At 46.3% G+C, this 19,647-nt stretch overlaps 1 protein-coding gene and 1 long non-coding RNA gene across 2 annotated transcripts in view; one reads left to right on the top strand and one right to left on the bottom strand.

Annotated features, from left to right (window-relative positions):
- EBPL (EBP like) overlaps window positions 1-19,647 on the top strand; it is a 39,205-nt gene that overhangs the window by 10,884 nt on the left and 8,674 nt on the right. The window contains exons 2-3 of the mRNA XM_004012081.6: window positions 12,483-12,552; window positions 18,159-18,297. Of these exons, the coding sequence (XP_004012130.3) occupies window positions 12,483-12,552; window positions 18,159-18,297 (209 nt within the window). The remainder of the gene's footprint in view (window positions 1-12,482; window positions 12,553-18,158; window positions 18,298-19,647) is intronic.
- LOC132657247 (uncharacterized) lies at window positions 14,145-15,879 on the bottom strand. Its single transcript, XR_009595116.1, has 2 exons — window positions 15,614-15,879; window positions 14,145-15,064 (listed from the first exon to the last, which is right to left on the bottom strand). It is a non-coding gene; the product is annotated as an uncharacterized LOC132657247 (long non-coding RNA).

Here is a 19,647-nt window from a genome sequence, read left to right as displayed (position 1 = left end):
GGGAAAGCAGAATGCTCTCTGTAACACAAGTGGGCCTCATCCCATCAACTGAAGGCCTGTTGTTCAGTCGCTTTGGCGTTCTGACTCTGTGACCCCATGGACTGCAGCACGCCAGGCTTCCCTGTCCTTCACCATCTCCTGGAGTTTGCTCAACTCATGTCCACTGATTCAGTGATGCTATCCAACCATCTCATCCTCTGCCGTCCCCTTCTCCTCCTGCCCTGAATCTTTCCCAGTATCAGAGTCTTTTCCAATGAGTCAGCTCTTCGCATCAGGTGGCCAAAGTATTGGAGCTTCAGCTACAGCATCAGTCCTTCCAGTGAATATTCAGGACTGATTTCCTTTAGGATTGACTGGTTGGATCTCCTTGGTGTCCTGACTGGAACAAAAACCTGGTCTTCCCTCAAGTCAGAGAGAAAGCCTCCTACCTGGGAGACATTCACGCTGGGACACTGGCTTTTTACTGCCTTTTGAGTCGAACTGAAGCAAGGACTTTTCCTGAATCCCAAACCTGCTGGCCTTTGGACTGGATCTGTACCATTGAGTTCCGTCTCTTCTCAGGCCTCTGGTTGGGTTAGAGCTCCATTGGCTCTCTTGGGTCTCCAGCTTGCTGACTCAACCTCAGGTCATGGGACTTGTCAGCCTTCATAATTGCTTAAGCCAGTTCCTTATGATAAGTCTAGGTAGATAGATATATAGACACATAGAGACAGAAATTTAGGTATACATCTAATCTCCGGTGGTGCTGTTTATGGTGTCGAAGCATAAAGTATAGCTCCCAGAATGAGCCGCTGTCCATTATTTAGGGTGGTAGACAGTCCTCGTACTTCTGCAGATCAGGATTCAGTCTGTTTTCTAACATGATGAAGAATGTTCCTTAGCAATTGGGATGGCTGTCCACGTAGCCACATCTCAGAATGACATACTGTTCCTCCTTTCCACAAAATTTGCATGCCTGCTGGGGCACCTGTGTCTAGATACAAACAAAATCGATGACCCTTGTCCTCTCAGAGTTTATGGATTGGCAGATTTTTTCTCATTATTTCATGTGGAAAATAATATTTGTTAATATAAATATTAATATTTATTAATGTCACTCGATATGAGAAATTTCCTTTGCAGATAAGGGCTAGGAGAAGCTTAGTTTCTTTTTTAAAAATTGGTCTCTTTCTCTCTGATGGCAAGAACAAAATAAATGGTTCTCCTTTTCGCTTTGGCTACTTGGATGCTCAGAACCATATTTAAGCTCTATAATAACAAAAGATAGTCTACATATAGATGTTTTTATTGTCCCCGATTCAAATTCTTATGTATGTTTTACCGTTTAGTGGAATGTTTTTGCTGTAATTAACCTAAAATCTTTTGTAAAAGGAGAAAGCCTGTAAATACTTCAAAAAATGTTAGTGCAACTAAACTTACTTCCTTTGAAATAAAAATATTCCAGGGAAATGTCTTTTTTCTTTTATAACACTAAACACAATTTGTAACTGTTTTGACTTCTTCTATCTCCAGAACCTGGCCTGGTGCCTGGTTTGTAGGAGCTATGCTGGAATATTTGTTAATACTGAATGAATGGAAGAGTGATTCTTTCCATTTAATTTTTAGCAGCATCTGCCATTTACATTGTAAGCCTCTGATTGCTCAGATATCTAAAATGTCAGTTCTTGGACTTCCTTCGTGGTCCAGTGGTTAAGACTGTGCCCTCCCAGTGCAGGGATCATTGGTTCGATCCCTGGTCAGGGAACTAAGATTCCATATGCCACAAGGCAAAAAAAAAAAAAAAGTGGTTAAAATGTCAGTTCTTTTTCTATGTCAGACAGTCTTTTAAAAGAAAATTTGTTTGAATCATTTATTTCTACAATAATTGTAAAAAAAAATAACATATCTACAAGGAAGAAAAGTTAAAATTACCTAGAGATAATTATTGTTAGTATTCTTAAAAATAATCTTCCAGAATGTATATGAATATATATATCCATATAAATATTTTTCAGGATCCTTTTTGAAAAAATGGGATCATATTATTCATTCTTTGTTGCTTTTTTTCATTTAGCTGTGTTCAGTGGCCATCTGTATGAGTCTCTTGAACTATTAATACCTCATAAATTTAAATAACTGCTTAGGATTCCAATATACGTCACGTATAATCTTTTTCACCAACCCTACATTGTTGGACTTATAGGCTTTTCCCAGTTGCTGGCAATTATATAGAATGTTCTCTGTACATTTTTATACACTTGTCTCAAGTGTTTACTCAGGATGAATCCTGAAAAGTATAGTTGCTTGCTCTAAGGGAAGCTAAGAGTTTCCCTGGTGGTTCAGTTGGTAAAGAATCTGCCTGCAATGCAGGAGACCTGGGTTTGATCTCTGGGTTGGGAAGATCCCCTGGAGAAGGAAATGGCAAACCACTCCAGTATTCTTGCCTGGGAAATGCTGTGGACAGAGGAGCCTGGCGGGCTACAGTCCATGGGGTCACAAGAGTCAGACACGACTTTGCAACTAAACCAAGGGAAGCCAGTGTTTGAAGATCCCAGAAATGTGATCCCCATTTGTAGTCCCATCAGCTACTTTGTCCCAGTCATCCAGTAGGAGATAGCAAGATTGTATCAGGTATTTCTCAGATCATCTTGGCTTCATCTGACCCTTGACAGTTTGCTCTGCTTCTGCCACCCTGATGGCAACCAACTCCAGCTTCACTGGGTCCCATCCAGGCAGCTTCTGCTTCCAGCCCCTGCCCCAGGCCCCTCACATGCCACTCAGGTGTGAGGTCCTGGGGTCCCACTCAGCTCCCACGCCCCTGCCCATGGATGAACTTTTGACAATGGTTTTTGGGAACCACAGGATAAATTCTTCCTTCCTCTCCCAAGAGGAACTCCCCAAAGAAGCAGTAGATCATACAGTCTTTGGACAAGTGTAAGACTGAGACATCAGTTAGCTTGTTCCTAAGCAGCTTTACTAAGCTGCTAAACCCACTAATGTAGCCTCATACCTGATTCACGTCTCTCCTTGGCCTCATTTCCCCTCCTCTGCCTCCTTGGGACAGCCATCCCCATGAAAGTAGTAGAATACAGTATAATACTTCCTCACTTAAAGTGAGGTCATGAGCATGGACCTTCTCCCAATAACGACTGGTTCCTTATAAAGGAGGAAATTTGGACACAGGGAGAGAACGCCATGTGAACTTGAAGGTGTTGATCAGAGTGAGGCTTCTTCATGCCAAGGCGCACCAAAGAGTACCATCAAATGCCTGGAAGGTGTAGGGGAGAGGGGCACGAGACAGATTCTGCCTGCAGCCCTGGGAAGAAACTGGCCCTGCTCACAGGTTGATCCTGCACACCAGCCTCCAGAACTGTGGCACAGGTCAGTGTTTGCGGTTTTAAGCCACCCGATCTGTAGTACTTTTCTGTGGCAGCCCAATCCAATGACTACACCTGCTTCCTGGGAACTTGACTTTATTCAGAGTGGCAATTTGTTCTGGGCCTCTGCTGGCCTCTCCTACATATTAATTGTCAGAATCAGATTGGATTCACACCCTCTTTCTGAATTGGTGCTCTCGGAGAATAAGAATGTTGTCACGGGCCCAGCTTGGGTCTGTTCAGGTTGTGATGTTTGGCAAGGGCTGCTTTGTAGGCCAGCCGCCAGCCCGTGCGCTGACTGCCTCCTTGTCCCTCCTGATCCTCGGATCCGGGCTCCTGCAGCCAAAGGAGCGGCTGCCGCAGCGTAGACCCTGGCCCAGGCCGTGGCGGGCACAGTGTGCGTCGTGCCCCACACATCCAGAGGAGCGCCCGGTGCCGCGTGTGGAAAGTGAGAACGCTGCCATCGTCTGTCTGGGAGCGGTGTTCAGGAGCCAAGTAGCCCAGTCTCCCCTTGAAATAGGACTTGTCTCATAGTCCAGACAGACGCTCTCGGGTCAGCCACCTGTGCTTGAAAACGTTCAGTGGGTGCCATCTTTCCCAAACAGAATAGCTCTGGTTATAAGAAAGTGTTGCCTTATGTTGGGCTGAGACTAGCCCCCTTGTGATTTCTTTGGGTCCTACTTGTGCCGTCTTCTGTAGCCCAAAGGGAGGCTGAGCTGCAGCTCCGCCGATTCCCACGGCGTGGTTTCCTGGCTCTTTTCCTCCCTGTCACACACCCTCACTCACACCACAGGCTGCCTTTCAAGTGCTGGTTACTCGGCGTTGTCCCAGAGGAGCTCTGACTCAAGAAACCCGGGGCGGAGTGGGAAGGCGGACGGAGCGTGGGCTTTGGGGTCTGACACGTGTGCTGGTGCAGCCGGCTCTGTCTTTCCCCACCCGTGAAATCCTGGGCAGCGCCCCTTTTCCCACTGGAAATCCTTTCTGTGATGCAGAGGGGAAGGAAGAAATATATGTGCATTATGAAATATCGTGGTGATTTAGTGACTCAGTTCTGTCCGACTCTTTGTGACTCCATGGACTAGAGCCTGCGAGGCTCCTCTGTCCATGGAATTTTCCAGGCAAGAGTACTGGAGCAGGTTGCCATTCCCTTTTCCAGGGGATCTTCCCAACCCAGGGATCGAACCCAGGTCTCCCGCATTGCAGGTGGATTCTTTACCATCTGAGCCACCAGGGAATGTGCATTAAATATGTGTGAGAAATACAGGCTGAGGAGGCTTTGCAGCGCATATACAGAAAAACCAAAATTCTCACTACAGTGATTTCCCCCGTTTACTGCTGCTGCTAAGTCACTTCAGTCGTGTCCGACTCTGCAACTCCATGGACTGTAGCCTGCCAGGCTCCTCCGTCCATGGGATTTCCCAGCCAAGAATACTAGAGTAGGTTGTCATGCCCTCCTCCAGGGGATCTTGCCAACCCAGGGATCAAACCTGAGTCTCCTGCAGCTCCTATATCAAGGGCAGATTCTTTACTTCGAAGCACTGGGGAAATTATTAATTTCATTGTTACTCATACTTGTATTTTGCATTAAACTCTTTTGGCAGCGAAGAGAAATAAAAAGCAAAATAATATGTGTGTGTGTGTGTTTTTAAGGAAGGGAGAAGGGAAACTTTCTTTCTGGGTTTCCTTATTGGGTTAGTCTCTGTAGGCTGCTGCAACAAAATGCCACACACTGGGTGGCTTATAAACAGCAGAAATTGCTTTCTCATAGTTTTGGAGCCTGGAATTCCGAGATCAGGACCCAAATTTGAGATGTCTACCCCAAATTTGTAGACATAAAGTATGGAACTAATATTTTCTTCGAATGGTTGTTGAAAGGATTAAATAAACTTTGTAATTTAGGGCAGGTCTTCTCAAACTTGACTGTGCCCAGGAATCTCCATAAATCTGGGCTAGGGTCTGACAGTCCACACAAGCTCCCAGCTGGTGCCCGAGCTGTGGCCCATGGACCATATATGAGTAGCAAGGATGCAGGGCACTGGGCACAGTGCCCGGAGCTTAGCAGAGTTCAGTTAATGTTCATCCTTCTGTCCCTTTTGTGACCCCTCCTCACCATCCTTCTTACTTGGATTAAGTTTTAATCTTCATCCTGTCCCTAAGTAATAATGTGATTATACACATGTCCAATAAAGATGAGCCTTGGAAGGTTTCAGATCTAAGAAGTAACTGCCTCAGCAAAGGAGGGTATATTCTTTAAAGGGGAGAAGTGGTTTTTAAGTCCTAAAGCAAACACTAAGCTACCATGTTGTAGGAACAATAGAACTCGTGTGGCTGTGTGGTACCCGAACTTCTGAAAGGGCCAGCATGGTCCATTATTAATATCAGGCGACAGCCCGCCTGCTAGGACCGAGTGGAATGGTTCCATCGAATGGAAGTTGTCGCCTCATTAAGCGGATGACAGCTGGGCAGCATATATTTATGAAGTCAATAAAGCCTTGTCATTGAGGGGCTGTAGGAGGTTGAAGCAGCTGATCCTTCCAGAAACAATGATATGTGCTGTCGCCATGACATGGAAAAATCAAGTCCGATTAGGCTGAGGTTTTATGAGTCAGATCAGTAAATGCTAATACACTTTGACAGGATTCATGTATTGATTCTATTCTTGCTCCACTTTATTCTCCCACTCTTAATGCATTGCAGTTTTTCTGGCTCTTCATTCAAACACTTTTTTTTTAACCTTGCAAATATATTTAACTATAAATTCAGCCTTTACAAACACAAACACAAATTACAAAGAAGAAAATGTATGTTCTCTTTTATTTCTATAAAGGCTTATAAAAATTTTATTTAAGGGTGAAATGAGTAAATTGAGCGTTCTTTACCAATTGGTCATTGAGTTATAAATAGCAGAAACTTGCCCAGCTCAAGCATGTTTTTAAAATCTGAGCTTTGACTTGTAGCTGTCTCAAAGTCTATAAAATGCATTGTTAGAACTACATGTCTGGAACACATTAAGTGGAAAATGAGATGAGACCAGCCTTTTTTTTCCCCCACTTTAAGGCACATAAGATCTTAGTTCCCTGACCAAGAATTGAACATTGGAAATACGGAGTATTAACCACTGAACCACCAGGGAAATCTTGCCTTTGTTTCTTAATTTATTTGCCATGATTCATTTTAGCTTTTAAGTTGATTTTGTTAGCAGCTCAATTAGACGGTATAGTCCAGTCACATTTTAGTGCATTTAATATGAATTAAATGTTTTTAAACCAAAATTCCTGATACATTGAACTTAAAATCTTTTAAGTCAATAAACATTGTAGAATTGTCCTTATCACCCTCTAGGTTGATAGTAGGAAAACTAATGGCAGGGAGAAAGTATTTTAAATATTTATAGCTATGTAATAACATATACATGAAGAATTTCCTGAAGGCTACTATGGAACTCAAGCAGTGATATCTCTGGGGGGTGAGATTGGGGATTAGAAGAGAAAGAGACTTTTACCTTTTACCTTATAGCTTTTTGTAAATTTTTTTTAACTTACAGCATGTACCACTTCAATAATTTTTAATAGTTAAAATGGTAAAGGTACACCACCAGAAAGGATGTCGGAAGAGTAAGCAAAAGTGTGATGGAAAATCAGCATGCTGTGGGGGTTGGGAGCACCGATGTGGGGCAAGGACAGGTGAGTTGTAACAGGAAAAGAGCCCTATCAGGGTGAGCCCTAGCAGTGAAGACCTGGCCTGCCGATACAGGAGATGCAAGAGACGCGGATTTGATCGCAGGGTCGGGAAGATCCACTGGAGGAAGGCATGGCAAGCCACTGCAGTATTCTTGCCTGGGAAATCCCAAGGACAGAGAAGCCTGGTGGGCTACAGTCCGTGGAGTCACAAAGAGTTGGATGCGACTGAAGCAACTTAGCATGCACACACAGAGGGAGTGGAAGCCCACTCTGCAGCTTCTCTGCAGACTTAACTGGACAACACGGAGAATTCACTCAGCCTGTCACCCGGAGCCAGGAGGACAGGGGGCTAGCATGTCAGTGGCTGTTCGTTCACCAGAATCCTTGCTTTTTATCCGTGTGTGTGTGTGTCCTTTTTGACCAAGTGCTGTATGTTGATCAGTCAGTCGTGTCCAACTCTTTGCAACCCCATGGACTGCAGCACGCCAGGCTTCCGTGTCCTTCACCATCTCCAGGAGTTTGCTCAAACTCATGTCCAGTGAGTCAGTGATGCTGTCTAACCATGAACAGTATGAAAAGGTGCTATATATATATATATTTAAAGTATTTATTTATTTTATGTATTTGGTTGTACCAGGTCTTAGCTGTGGCACGTGAGATCTAGTTCCCTGCTGCTGCTGCTGCTAAGTCGCTTCAGTCGTGTCCGACTCTGTGCGACCCCATAAACGGCAGCCCACCAGGCTCCGCTGTCCCTGGGATTCTCCAGGCAAGAACACTGGAATGGGTTGCCATTTCCTTCTCCAGTGCATGAAAGTGAAAAGTGAAAGGGAAGCTGCTCAGTCGTGTCCGACTCTTAGCGACCCCATGCACTGCAGCCCACCAGGCTCCTCTGTCCATGGGATTTTCCAGGCAAGAGTACCGGAGTGGGGTGCCATCGCCTTCTCCACTAGTTCCCTGACCAGGGATCAAATCTGGGCCCCCTGAGTTGGGAGCATGCAGAGTCCTAGCCCCTGGACCATCAGGCAAGTCCCGTGTATCTTTTTTTAAATCAAGCTCTACTGTGAAAAATTTTAAACATGTGCAGATGTAGAGAGACTAGTGTAATGAGCAGGTTCAGTGTTTTCAAATTTTGCTGCACTTGCTTCATTTGTCCCTTTTTTTTCCTCTCCCTCCTTCCTCCCTCCCCTCCTTTTTCTTTCATTATTGCTGAAGTATTTTCAAGGGAACCCAGACCTCCTGTCATGTTGCCCCTACATCCTGAGTGAGTTTCTCTGTGAAAATTCAGGCTGTGCTTCTTAGGGGACAGGTGTCTGCCTCTCAGACAGTGGTAGGAATCATTGTACTCACTCCAAAATTCTTGACAACAGTCTCAAGCCCAGTGAGTCAGTCAGGGAGTCTGCCCTGGGGGCTGCCACGAGCTTGGCCTTCCCATGACTGATGACCAGTGGCAGGTGTGGGACGCACAGCCCACTCCTACTTGAACGGCTGGGGCTCAAAAGGCTCTGACCCCGCAGCCCTCCATGGGGGCCCCTTCCTCCACGCCTGGCCCTCCACTGACAGGCACTCCGCCCGGGCCACCGCTCAGTGAGGTCGGTGGACCAAGTGCCACGCTCAGGGCTTCCAGTCAGCAAGAGACACTCTGTGAAAGGTGAAGGTCTAGCCTAACTCTGCTCATTACTCTCTCATTCACTCAGGTCTTCATTCATCCAACATCTGTTGAGAGCTTTACTCTGTTACTTAATATCAATGAGGGAGTTGAAACTCAGAGAGGTCAAGGTAGCAGGGAATATAAGAAATAAAATATGCTGTATATATATATATATCTTTTTTTTTTTTTTTTTGCTCAAGCTCACCCAGATCTCCAGCCTGCAGCACAGGGCGCTTACCCCTCCACCTGTTCAGGCCCTCCTTCCCAGTTAAGCAACACCCCACTGATGGCCTTTGCTGCTTACCAAGCACCTTTCATCTGATCCTTAAAATCTCCAGGTAGCTGTTGAGCTCAAACATGAATTTTAGTTCTGGCTGGCTAGTTCTTCACCATATAGTATGATTAAAGACTTTTGGAGCTGATAACCTTCCAAGTTTATTCTGTAAGTTAGTATAAATTTCGTCTTCCAGAGCCTGAAAATAATTTTAACAGGGAAGAAAAAGCACTTTGTGGTTCATTTGATATAAAATATGAATTCATGGGAGGAAGTAAGTCTATTTCCACTCTCTCAAATTCTACAGGTAATTTTTGCTCTTGGGAAATAGTAACTAATGTTTCCAGTGACTTTGATCTTGATCTTAGATCCAGGTCCCCATCCTGCGTTTACCCACAGAATTACTCCTGAGGAAAGAACCACACAGGATGTCAGGGTCCAAATTTGCAGATGGCTCCAGCTGAAGAGGTTGCTCGTGGAAGTCATGAGATCAACAGTCTAATTTTGGGAAGTCCTATATCTCACAGATACGTGGACTGAGCCCCACAGAGGGTCATATTCAGCTCAGCCTCATTGCTCCTACTGGCCAGTCCAGCAGATGTATGTTTGTCTAGAAAGTTCCCCAGCCATGCCAGGGAAGTGATGTGGACTTCCTGTGGCTCTGCTAAAAATAAAAAAATCAGCTAGTGAGAATAAGGAGCTACAAAGTAGACAGGGAGTACGTCTTGTTTAAAAACATGATCTCGTGTAATTTTTAAAAATCTCCTTTAAGGAATAGGATTTTCATATATACTCTGACATAAACCACACTTACCTGCTAGGTAACTTACAGAATGTTAAGAAAAGGGAAAATAGGGCTTCCCTGGTGGCTCAGTGGTGAAGAATCCGCCTGCCAATGCAGGGACACTGGATCGGTCCCTGATCCAAGAAGATTCCATTTTGCTGTGGAACAATTAAGCCTGTGCCCCACAGGTGCTGAGTCCACGCACTGCAGCTACTGAGGCCCGTGTACGTAGAGCCTGCGCCCGGCAGCAAGAGAAACCGCTGCAGTGAGAAGCCCTCGTGCCTCAAGAGAGAGTAGCCCCCGCTCGCTGGGGGGCTGGAGAAAGCCCGAGGCGGGAGGGCTCGGGCAACCGGAGAAAGCCCGAGCACAGCAATGATGACCCTGAACAGCCATAAATAAATCTTTTTTAAAAAGGAAGAAAAGAGAAACCAGCTTCAAGCCTCTGTTCAGCAAAGATTGGAATGGACAAGAAGCTGTAAGATTATGTTAATGAGATGGGGAGAAAGTAGGGTCTCTTCTCTCAATTAGAGAAAAAGAAAGGCAATTACAAACTGTGGCATGAACCAAAATATCTTACAAGAAAGTCCTGGCCCAAAGTGGAAGGAAGCGAAAATGTAGCATGATTTTGAGAGATGTGTGAAGGTAAGCAGGACTATTCCATTTGCCACATTCTTCTTAAGTGACAGAAGTACTGATTTGTAGAGTAAGACGTTGTGGCCTCCTCCAGTGAACACTGTTTTTATAATCGCCATATTGTCAATAGAGCATCGATTGACTTTTCAGCTTCGAGAATCTACTTACAGATAAAATGGGGAAGACAAATACGTTTACAGAACAAGAATGGAAAATGTGATCAATCTCAGCAATGTACAAAGTGGACAGAGGCTGAGAGACGTGGGGAGGAGCGGGAGAGAGCTTGCTGGGGGTTCTCATACTCGCCTGATATCACAGAAGTCCATATACTGCACAGCACTGATGGAGGAGTCAGGTGAGGTTTGAACCTTATTCCTGAAGTTACAAATTCGGGATAACTAACAGAAGAATTAAAGAGAACTCATGTAGATGTTAAAGGAGTTCAGAACACGCCACTCCAAATTATGCCACTTTGACGCATTGATTTTGAACAGAAGGCAGTTGAGAACAGTAGATGTGGAGGGCACTCTGATCTCCCCCCTTTCTAGCTCAAATCAGGTCTTTGAATTTCCCTTGAGAAAGGTGCTCTTCCTTTACCAGGAGGAAAAGAATGTTCATTTCACCAGGGACTGGGAGTCAGTGCTGAAATGGTCCTGTGCAAATAGCCCAACTGAAATAACCCTTGTCTTCCATTATTTCTCCCCGTGTATTTACTGGGGACAGTACTGCTCAGCCCAAGCCCCCTGGTCTCTTCACATCCCTGCAGTTACTGGTCTTTGGGTAAACAGGCGTGTGAGTTTTGGGGCCTGACAGCTTATTCAGGTCATTTTCCTTTTGAAGATTCCCATGTACGTGTCAACATAGTAAATCAAATGTGTATGCTTTTCTTTTAGTCCATTTATGTCAATTAATTCTTAAACCAGCTTACAGAACCTAAGAGGGGAGGAAGAAGTTTCTCCTCCCCTACATCATCAAAAATTGGATGGAGGGAAGGGAAGGGGAAACAGTATAATTTATATTGTAATTTTTCAGGATGGGCAGTTAATAGAGGGCCTTCCCCAGTAGCTCAGCTAGTAAATAATCCACCTGCAATGCAGGAGACCCCAGTTAGATTCCTGGGTCAGGAAGATTCCCTGGAGAAGGGGTAAGCTACCCACTCCAGTATTCTTGCCTGGAGAATCCCTGTGGACAAAGGAGCCTGATGGGCTACAGTCCATGGGGTCGCAACGAGTTGGACATGACTGATCGACTAAGCACAAAGAAATAGTAATAGAAATAGTAATATAAGTAGAAAGATTGTTGCCAGAACTACAGTTAGAAGTGGTTAAAACTGGTAGCCTCTGGGAAGTTTTGTACTACAAGTGAGCTTAGGGTTTAGGCAAAGACACTGTTCTGATGTCATGTACATGATTGTTTTGGTAAAAAGAAATAAATAAGTTGTGCTGATCAGCAACAAAAATTTTTTAAAGGAACAACATAATCAGATATCTTAGAGAATCCTAGTTAATCCAATTTTTGAAATTTTAGGCAAAGGAACATTTCTCTGATGAGGAAATGCTAAATATAATTGCAGAGATTTCCTTACCCAAAATTTTACATATAGCCTGTAAGCATTTTTAATTTTCCTAAATTTGCCCTTATGCAGGAGGAAAAAACTAGTTACTGCTCTGATAGTGATACTTAAATGCCACGTTTGTTAAGAGAGATCTTGGCGTTTTTTGGAGGTGAGACACAGTGAAGTACTCTGAAGTACTTCTGGATTAATCCAGAATTTAGTTTATTTACTATAACATTTAGACTCTTGGACAAAATTTTCAGCTTATTTTTTTTCACCGTCTGAACACACCTCTGATTTTAGAATGCCAGTCACTGAAAACTAGCATTTACTATACAAACATTCACTTTGGGTGGATCCATTTCCAAGGTCGGCCCTCACCTGCCCCCGCCCGTGCACACTGGGATTGCGCGGTGCGGGGCTGAGGTGCCGGCCGGGATGTGTGCTCCTGCACGCTGGGCAAGGGGAGCTGCCCGCACGGGGGTGTGCCTCCGGTGCCATCTCCCGGGTGTGATGCTGAATTAGAGCATGTTTTCCTTTTCTTCTCTCCAGGAAGGCCCTTACGTCTACTTGTCTATGGTGGGAAACATCACAGACTCAGATGCCTTGATCGCTTCATTGTGTGAGTAATGTGAAACGCTGGCACTTGCCGCGTGTGAGGGGTCCGTTCCCTACGGCTGTCCGTTAAATGAGTACCTATACCCCACGTTGTACGATTCTGTTTGCATGAAATGTCTGGAAGCGACAGATCCATGGAGACAGACGACAGATTAGTGGGTGCCTGGGGGTGCAGGAAGGGAGCGGGATTTGGCCAGAAATGGGGAATGACTAACAGTGGGTACAGGTTTCTTTTGCGAAGTAGAAACTAATGCAAAGTGAGGTTGTGGTGATTCAAATCTGGGAATGTACTAAAACTTGTTGAGTTGTACACTTTAAACAGGTTTAAGAAAAAAACAGACCTGGCACACGGATTATATCTCAATAAAGGTATATTTTAAAATGTTTGCACTGAGTGCAGATTGAGGAGTCTGCAGTATTTAAACTGGGTGTTTTTCATACTTTTAACATTTATTTGTATATAAATGTATATATATTGTACAGGCTTCCCAGGTGGCTCAGATGGTAAAGAATCTGCCTGCAATGCGGGAGACCTGGGTTTGATCCCCGGGTCAGGAAGATCCCCTGGAGAAGGGCATGACAACCCACTCTAGTATTCTTACCTGGAGCATTCCATGGACAGAGGAGCCTGGTGGGCTGCAGTTACATATATATATTCTTGTAGATAATTTCCAGAACTCTCCCTGCTCTGCAGAGATATTAACTAGTTTTCCTTAGCGATCCGATGGTCAAGAATCCACCTTCCAGTGCAGGGGACACAGGTCCGATGCCTGGTTGGAGAACTAAGATCCCTTATGTCTCAGAACAACTAAGTCCATGTGCCGCAACACAGACCCAGCACAGCCAAACCAAAGGACGCAGATTGCTTGGGGTTCTTGTTAAAATGCAGATTCTGATTCAGAGGGTCTGGGGTTAGGCCTCCTGGATATTGATCTGTGGACTGTCCTTCGATTCACCAGGATGTAGAACTTGTTAAAGATGGTAAGGAAGACTTTATTCCACAGAGACCACAGCATTGGGAGAGAGATTGGCTCAACCCTTAATACAGGGACATATGTTCATGTTCAGTCAGGCATGTCCGACTCTTTGCAACCCCATGGAGTGTAGCCTGCCAGGCTCCTCTGTCCATGGGACACTCCAGGCCAGAATACTGGAGTGGGTGGCCACGCCCTCCTCCAGGGGCTCTTCCCAACCCAGGGATCAAAAGCACATGTCTTACATCTCCTGCATTGGCAGGCAGGTTCCTTCCCACTAGTTCCACCTGGGAAGCCCCAAAATGGAATTCTCTGGGCAAGAATGCTGGTGAGGGCTGCCATTTTCTTCTCCAGTGGACCTTCCTGACCCAGGGACTGAACCCGGGTCTCCTCCATTGCAGGTGGATTCTTTACTATCTGAGCCGCCAGGGAAGCCCTAGATACAGTGATAGGTGGAGATTTATAGGCTGGGAACAGGGTCAGAGACAGTGGATGGAAAATTATTAAGAAGAAACATCAAGGCTGGGGGACTGATGATAGACTCAATAGGATCCTTGCTAAAGGCAGGCCAGGGTATTGCTATGAAGGGTGGGGGATGAGGAATTAGATTCGATATCAGCAGTGATTGGTAATCTGCACTTTCTGTTTATAGCAGCAGTATCTATCATACCACAGCCAAGGCATGAGACAACCTGAGTGTCCATTGACAGATGAGTGGATAAACAACCTGCATTGTATTTATCCGACTCTTCAACCCCATGGACTGTAGCCTGCCAGGCTCCTCTGTCAATGGAATTCTGGCAAGAATACTGGAGTGGGTTGCCATGCCCTTCTCCAGGGGGATCTTCCCTTCCCATGGATCGAACCTGGGTCTCCTGCGTTGCAGGTGGATTCTTTACCGCCTGAGCCACCAGGGAAGCAGAATATTATTCAGCTGTAAAAAGAAGGAAATCCTGCAGTTTGTGATGACACAGATGGGCTTTGAAGAACATTATGCCAAGTGATAGAAGCTAGACAGAAAAAAAATGAAAACTACAATATCTCATTTTTATGTGGAATTTGAAAACCTGAAGCTCACTTTAGAGAAGGATCAGATTTGTGGTTACCAGAGGCAGGGGCTGGGGAGTGGCGGAATTCGATGAAGATGTTCAAAAGGTACAGACTTCTAATTATACAATACATTCTTACTAGGGATGTAATGTATGACACAGTCAATGCAATTAACACTGCTGTGTGGCATTTATAAAGCTGTTGAGAAAATAAATCACTAAGGTTACTCAGCAGGATTCTTGGGCCGAGCCCAGAACCCAAGGTGCTGGGGCCGGTTAAGAAAGAGTCGCCGCCCCTCGCGTCCTCACCTCTGCGCTGTGGCAAAGGCCACGGCCGTCGCTTGGCTCCTGGGTGCCCCCTGCAGCTCCGCCTGTGCCTCTTTCTCTAAACCTCTGCCCGAGCCTGGCGGTCAGTCACAGGATAAAGGACGAGGATCACATTAGGTTTGTTAATGCTCTGCTTGTCCTTTCCCTCCCTTTATAGGCATTGAACCTGCAAAGAGATGGTCAAAGTTAAGCGATAGATGAGAGGCCAGAGATCTGGTACACTGGGGCGGGCAGATAGCAGGGCCTGCTTACCCTTCCCACCCCGCCTTCCTCTCCAGCATTTATACTGCCCCCGCCCTCCCCAGGCCCCACTTACACACGCACGCACGCACGCACGGGCACACATCCTGTCTCCTTCAACTTGCTGAATTACCTGTAGTTTCAGACACACCAAGCACTCTCAGCCCCAGGCTTTTGCTCAAACTTTGCCCCTGAAACACCTCTCCCTCCCCTATTCAGGGCTGGCCTGCTGTGATTTAAGACCTGAGATTTTTTTGTTGTTGTTTCTCCATGAAATGCACTTTATTTCTGTAATTCAGATTATTTCTTAGCACAAGTTCCAGAAGAGGCCATTTGGTTTAGGGAGTAAGAGCTGTGTTTCAGTTCATACACACTTCCCAAGGTGGGGGCAACTGACGCACCACTCGAGGGTCCATGTGGGGCTCGTGTTAAATGACCCCCTCCTCTAACTGGCCCTTGAGACTGGACCGGGTACCTTTTGGGACAGAAACGAATGGTGGGCTGGCCACTGATCTGTGGGGTGCTTATCCTCACTCCATCGCCTTGATTGCTGGCAGTTGGATGGCATCTTCGACTCAGTGGACACGAGTGTGAGCAAACTCCGGGAGATGGTGAAGGACAGGGAAGCCTGGCGTCCTGCAGCCTGTAGGGTCACAGAGTCAAATGCAACTGAGCAACTGAACGCCAACAGTGGAAGATCTGGGAGTAAGAGAAGAGCCTGAGATTAAGACCCAGGGTTGCCTGTGCCTTGACTCCTGGTAAAATCCAGAGGCCTTGAAACGCCCTCAGTGCACGGCCCCTCCCCACCCTGCTTGCCTGTATAATAGAAGTCTAGACAAGCAGTCCCCCACCCCCACGCCCTCCCAGCTCGAGGACCAGCAGGCGCCTGTGTGTCCCTGAGGAGCCGGCTTCAGTGCCCTGCCAGCCCTGAGTTACTGCGGCAGGCCAGCCACGTTGCCAGTGGGAGCAGGGCTCACCCACGCTGGTGTTAGTGCGGAGCTCGCCTCGCACGGCTCCTCCCCGATCCCTCCGGGTCCTAGTGCGGCGCCCCCCGTGGCCCCCGTGGCCCGTGTCCTCCTCTCCCAGCCTGCGAGTGTCACACCACCAGGGAGCGGCCGTCAGCCTCATCCGTCCAGTGTCGCCCGCCTGTTGTGTGCTGAGCCTCCCCATGAGCCCAGGGTGACGCCTCCCTCCCCTGTAGAGTGAAGAGGAGGTGATCGGAACCCCTCCGCTCCTGGTCTGTGCAGTGCCTCCCCTCCCTGGCCCCATTCTCTGTCCCTGTCACTCACTGCGTGAGCCACCAGCAGGCAGACTTCGTGTTCTGTGCTAGGCATTCTTGAGGTCTAGCACAGAGGCGTCTATATGCTACAAAAAAGTGTTGAATTAAAGAAGGAAATGGGGACTTGCCTGGCGGTCCAGTGGCTAAGACGCCCCGCTCCTGAGGCCCCGGGTTCAATCCCCAGTCAGGGCACTAGATGCTCGTGATACAGTTAGGAGTTCCCGAGCTGCTCCTAAAGATCCTGCGTGCTGCAGCAAAGCCTGCAGATCCCTTGTGCCCTAAGACCCAGCTACAGCCAAATAAATAATTTTTTTTTTTAATGAATGGATAGGGTTATTTTTGTGAATGTCTGAATACCCACTAATCTCTTCGCTCCTAAAGCACTGACCTTTCACTTGTGATATTTTCTTAGATTTGGGGTACACTAGGTGGTGTATTCCACCTGTTGTATCTGTGTTTAAATTTAAAGGGAAAACTTTTACTTTCACTGTTAGTTGTTTCCTGGTGAGGTCGCGGCTGGCAGTCAGCTAAGGACAGGCTGGACGCCTCTGCCGGTTGTGTCTGTCGCTCACAGAATCTCCGCTCAGCGTGTGTCTCTGTGTTATCTCATTTAAGAGCTCACTCTGTTTACTGGCCTGTCCTTTTCCTGAGGACAGCCTTTCATCAGAAACCTCTGTCCCCAGCCCCGGAGAGACCCTAACTCTAACCATTAAGAGACTGTTGTTTTGTGCTGTTCAGACCAGATCAGTCAGATTATGGAGCTAATTATGGACCATTCATAGCTTTCCTAAGTTATGTGAGAACTGTGGGAGCAGGGGTCACCCACAAAGAGAATGAAGCAAAGAGGTGGGGGCGTTGGGTTCTTTTTTCCGCCCACTGGTTATGTGAGATCTTAGGACCAGCATGTATTACTTTGGTAAACAGAAAAAGAAAGAGATAAAGACAGAGAAGGAGAGGAGGAGGAAGGAAAGAAGAGACGAGGGAAGGAAATATATGACTTCACGCAAGGCCCTCGGTCTAGCACTAAAAAGACTGTCTGACCTCATAGTGCTTTCTGGAAGAAACCATCCTGATAATGGGGTCTGAAAAGGTTTCTTAGTGCACACCTACCCCCAGGTCAGCACAACTGAGGCTTTCGTGGTGGCTGTTGTTGGTGAATACTCTGTAGCAGACTGAAATGCCCCCTTTGTCCATTTCAGATTCATTCCGTAGTCCAGGCTGTGTTGCCCCCCTCCCCTCCTTGCTGGCCCCTCAACACTCAATGCCTCTTCAGTTATTAATAAACGTGTTTTTATAAACATCTCCTGAACAGTAATTTTCCCACATCTGACCTAATACAAACTTTATATTGAAATTTTAAAGTTAGGAATTATAATGCATCTACCAAGATAATTACTAAAGATTATCTTTGCAAAGTCTGACTGTGTCGAACTGATTTAGAATTCTGCTGCTTACGATGAAAAAGGAGGAGGTGAAGAAGCCACGCCTGTGAAAGCACTTTGGAAAATGCACACCATTTTACAAATATAACGTGATGTTGTTATCAGTACTGGTGTCCAGGGGTACTGGGTTTTTGTCTCAGGACCCCTCTTTCCTTCCACTAAGGCATCATGAAGACTGTAGAGAGAATGGCGGTTCAGTTATTCTTTTTATCTCCTCCAAATGGGGTGGGGGAAGGTCATTTTCACCAACTGTCATAAAAATAATTGCCAGATGAGTAACAAAATGTATTTGTTTTTAGGGAAAGAATATGGCAAAGCTGATGCAAGATGGCTTAATTTTGATCCAGCCATCGTGTCTGTGGAAATTCTGATGGTCGTCCTGGGTGGGTCTCTGGCAGTGGTCCTCATTTATGCCATTGTCAAAGAGAAGCATTATCGGTAAGTGCTCTCCCCTCTCCGGCTAGAAAGAGGAGAAACACCAGCTGTCCTGATGCCACAGTGTCATGTGGCGTGGATGACGACCACCGTTGTTTGTTGGACGGAAAGTAGAGTAGAAAGTCATTTGATGTCGTGTAATTTCGGATTGGTCAAAATAAAAAACACTAGAAATATGATGGCAGTGACAACCTCGACACCGTATAGACAAGCACAGGGCTAGCAGCTTTGGGTGACTGGCCACCAGTATTGCGGAAAATCAAAGGGTAGTTATTTTCATCTTCCACCCCCAAATCATTCTAGAAACTTCTCTTCCACGTGTCACAAAGAGAAGTCTCTTAGGTAATTCTGAGGTGGACATGCAAGATAAATAGGTCTTTTCAGAGGCAGCCTTTAGAAGGTATGGGGAAGGCAGAAGAGCGGGGAGATAGAGGAGAAAGACGGCCGATTAGCCATCCATCAGTGAGGCCCTGCAACTGTGAACTCCGCCCCCTCCCTCCATTCCCTTCCTTTCCTCCTGAGGGACAGAGTGACCTGGGACGAACAGATCGCTTTCCTGGGAATGATTCCCAGGGAATGGTTTTAGACTCATGTCAGCTGGGCACAGTGGCATTCCATTTTCCACCATCTTGGATCAAAGAAGTCTGTGTAAAACTTCGTCATGAAATTTCAGACTTGAAAGAAACCTCAAAAGTCATTTACTCTACTCGCCCCCGCCCGATGTTACTTAGAGAGTTGGTAGGAGAAATTTCCTTCTGGGCGCCTGTAGTTGTTCAGTCGCTCAGTTGTGTCCGACTCTTTGTGACCGCATGAACTGCAGCGTGCCAGGCTCCCCTGTCCTTCACCGTCTCCTGGAGCTTGCTTCTGGGCACCTTACATGTCCATGATCGTGGCTGTGGGTTTGCTACGTTTACCCATGTGTATATTATTTCAAACATTTTCACACGTATGCGTTGCTGAATATGTACCAGGCACGTGCTTTATCTACGTATCTCATTTAATCTCCACAGTATTATTTGAGGTGGTGGTTGTTTAGTCGCTGAGTCATGTCTGACTCTACAGACCCCATGGGCTGTAGCCTGCCAGGCCTCCTCGGTCTATGGGATTTTCCAGGCCACAATACTACAGCGAGTTGCCATTCCCTCCTCCAGACCTTCCTGACCCAGGGATCGAACCCCAGTCCCCTGCATTGTCAGGTGAATTTTTTGCCAGCTCGCCACCAGCGAAGCATTATTCAAGGAAGGGACTACTATTAGCCCTTTTCCAACAGGTGAGATTGGAGCTCATAAGTTCACATCCAGGTCTCTCTTTCGTGACTTCACTAAACCTTCCAAGGGATAGGACTGGATACCC

The sequence above is a fragment of the Ovis aries genome, chromosome 10 (assembly GCF_016772045.2).
Source record: "Ovis aries strain OAR_USU_Benz2616 breed Rambouillet chromosome 10, ARS-UI_Ramb_v3.0, whole genome shotgun sequence".
NCBI classification, from domain to species: Eukaryota; Metazoa; Chordata; class Mammalia; order Artiodactyla; family Bovidae; genus Ovis; species Ovis aries.
The sequence above is the reverse complement of the archived record's forward strand: the minus strand, read 5'-3'. Positions and strand labels throughout refer to the sequence as shown.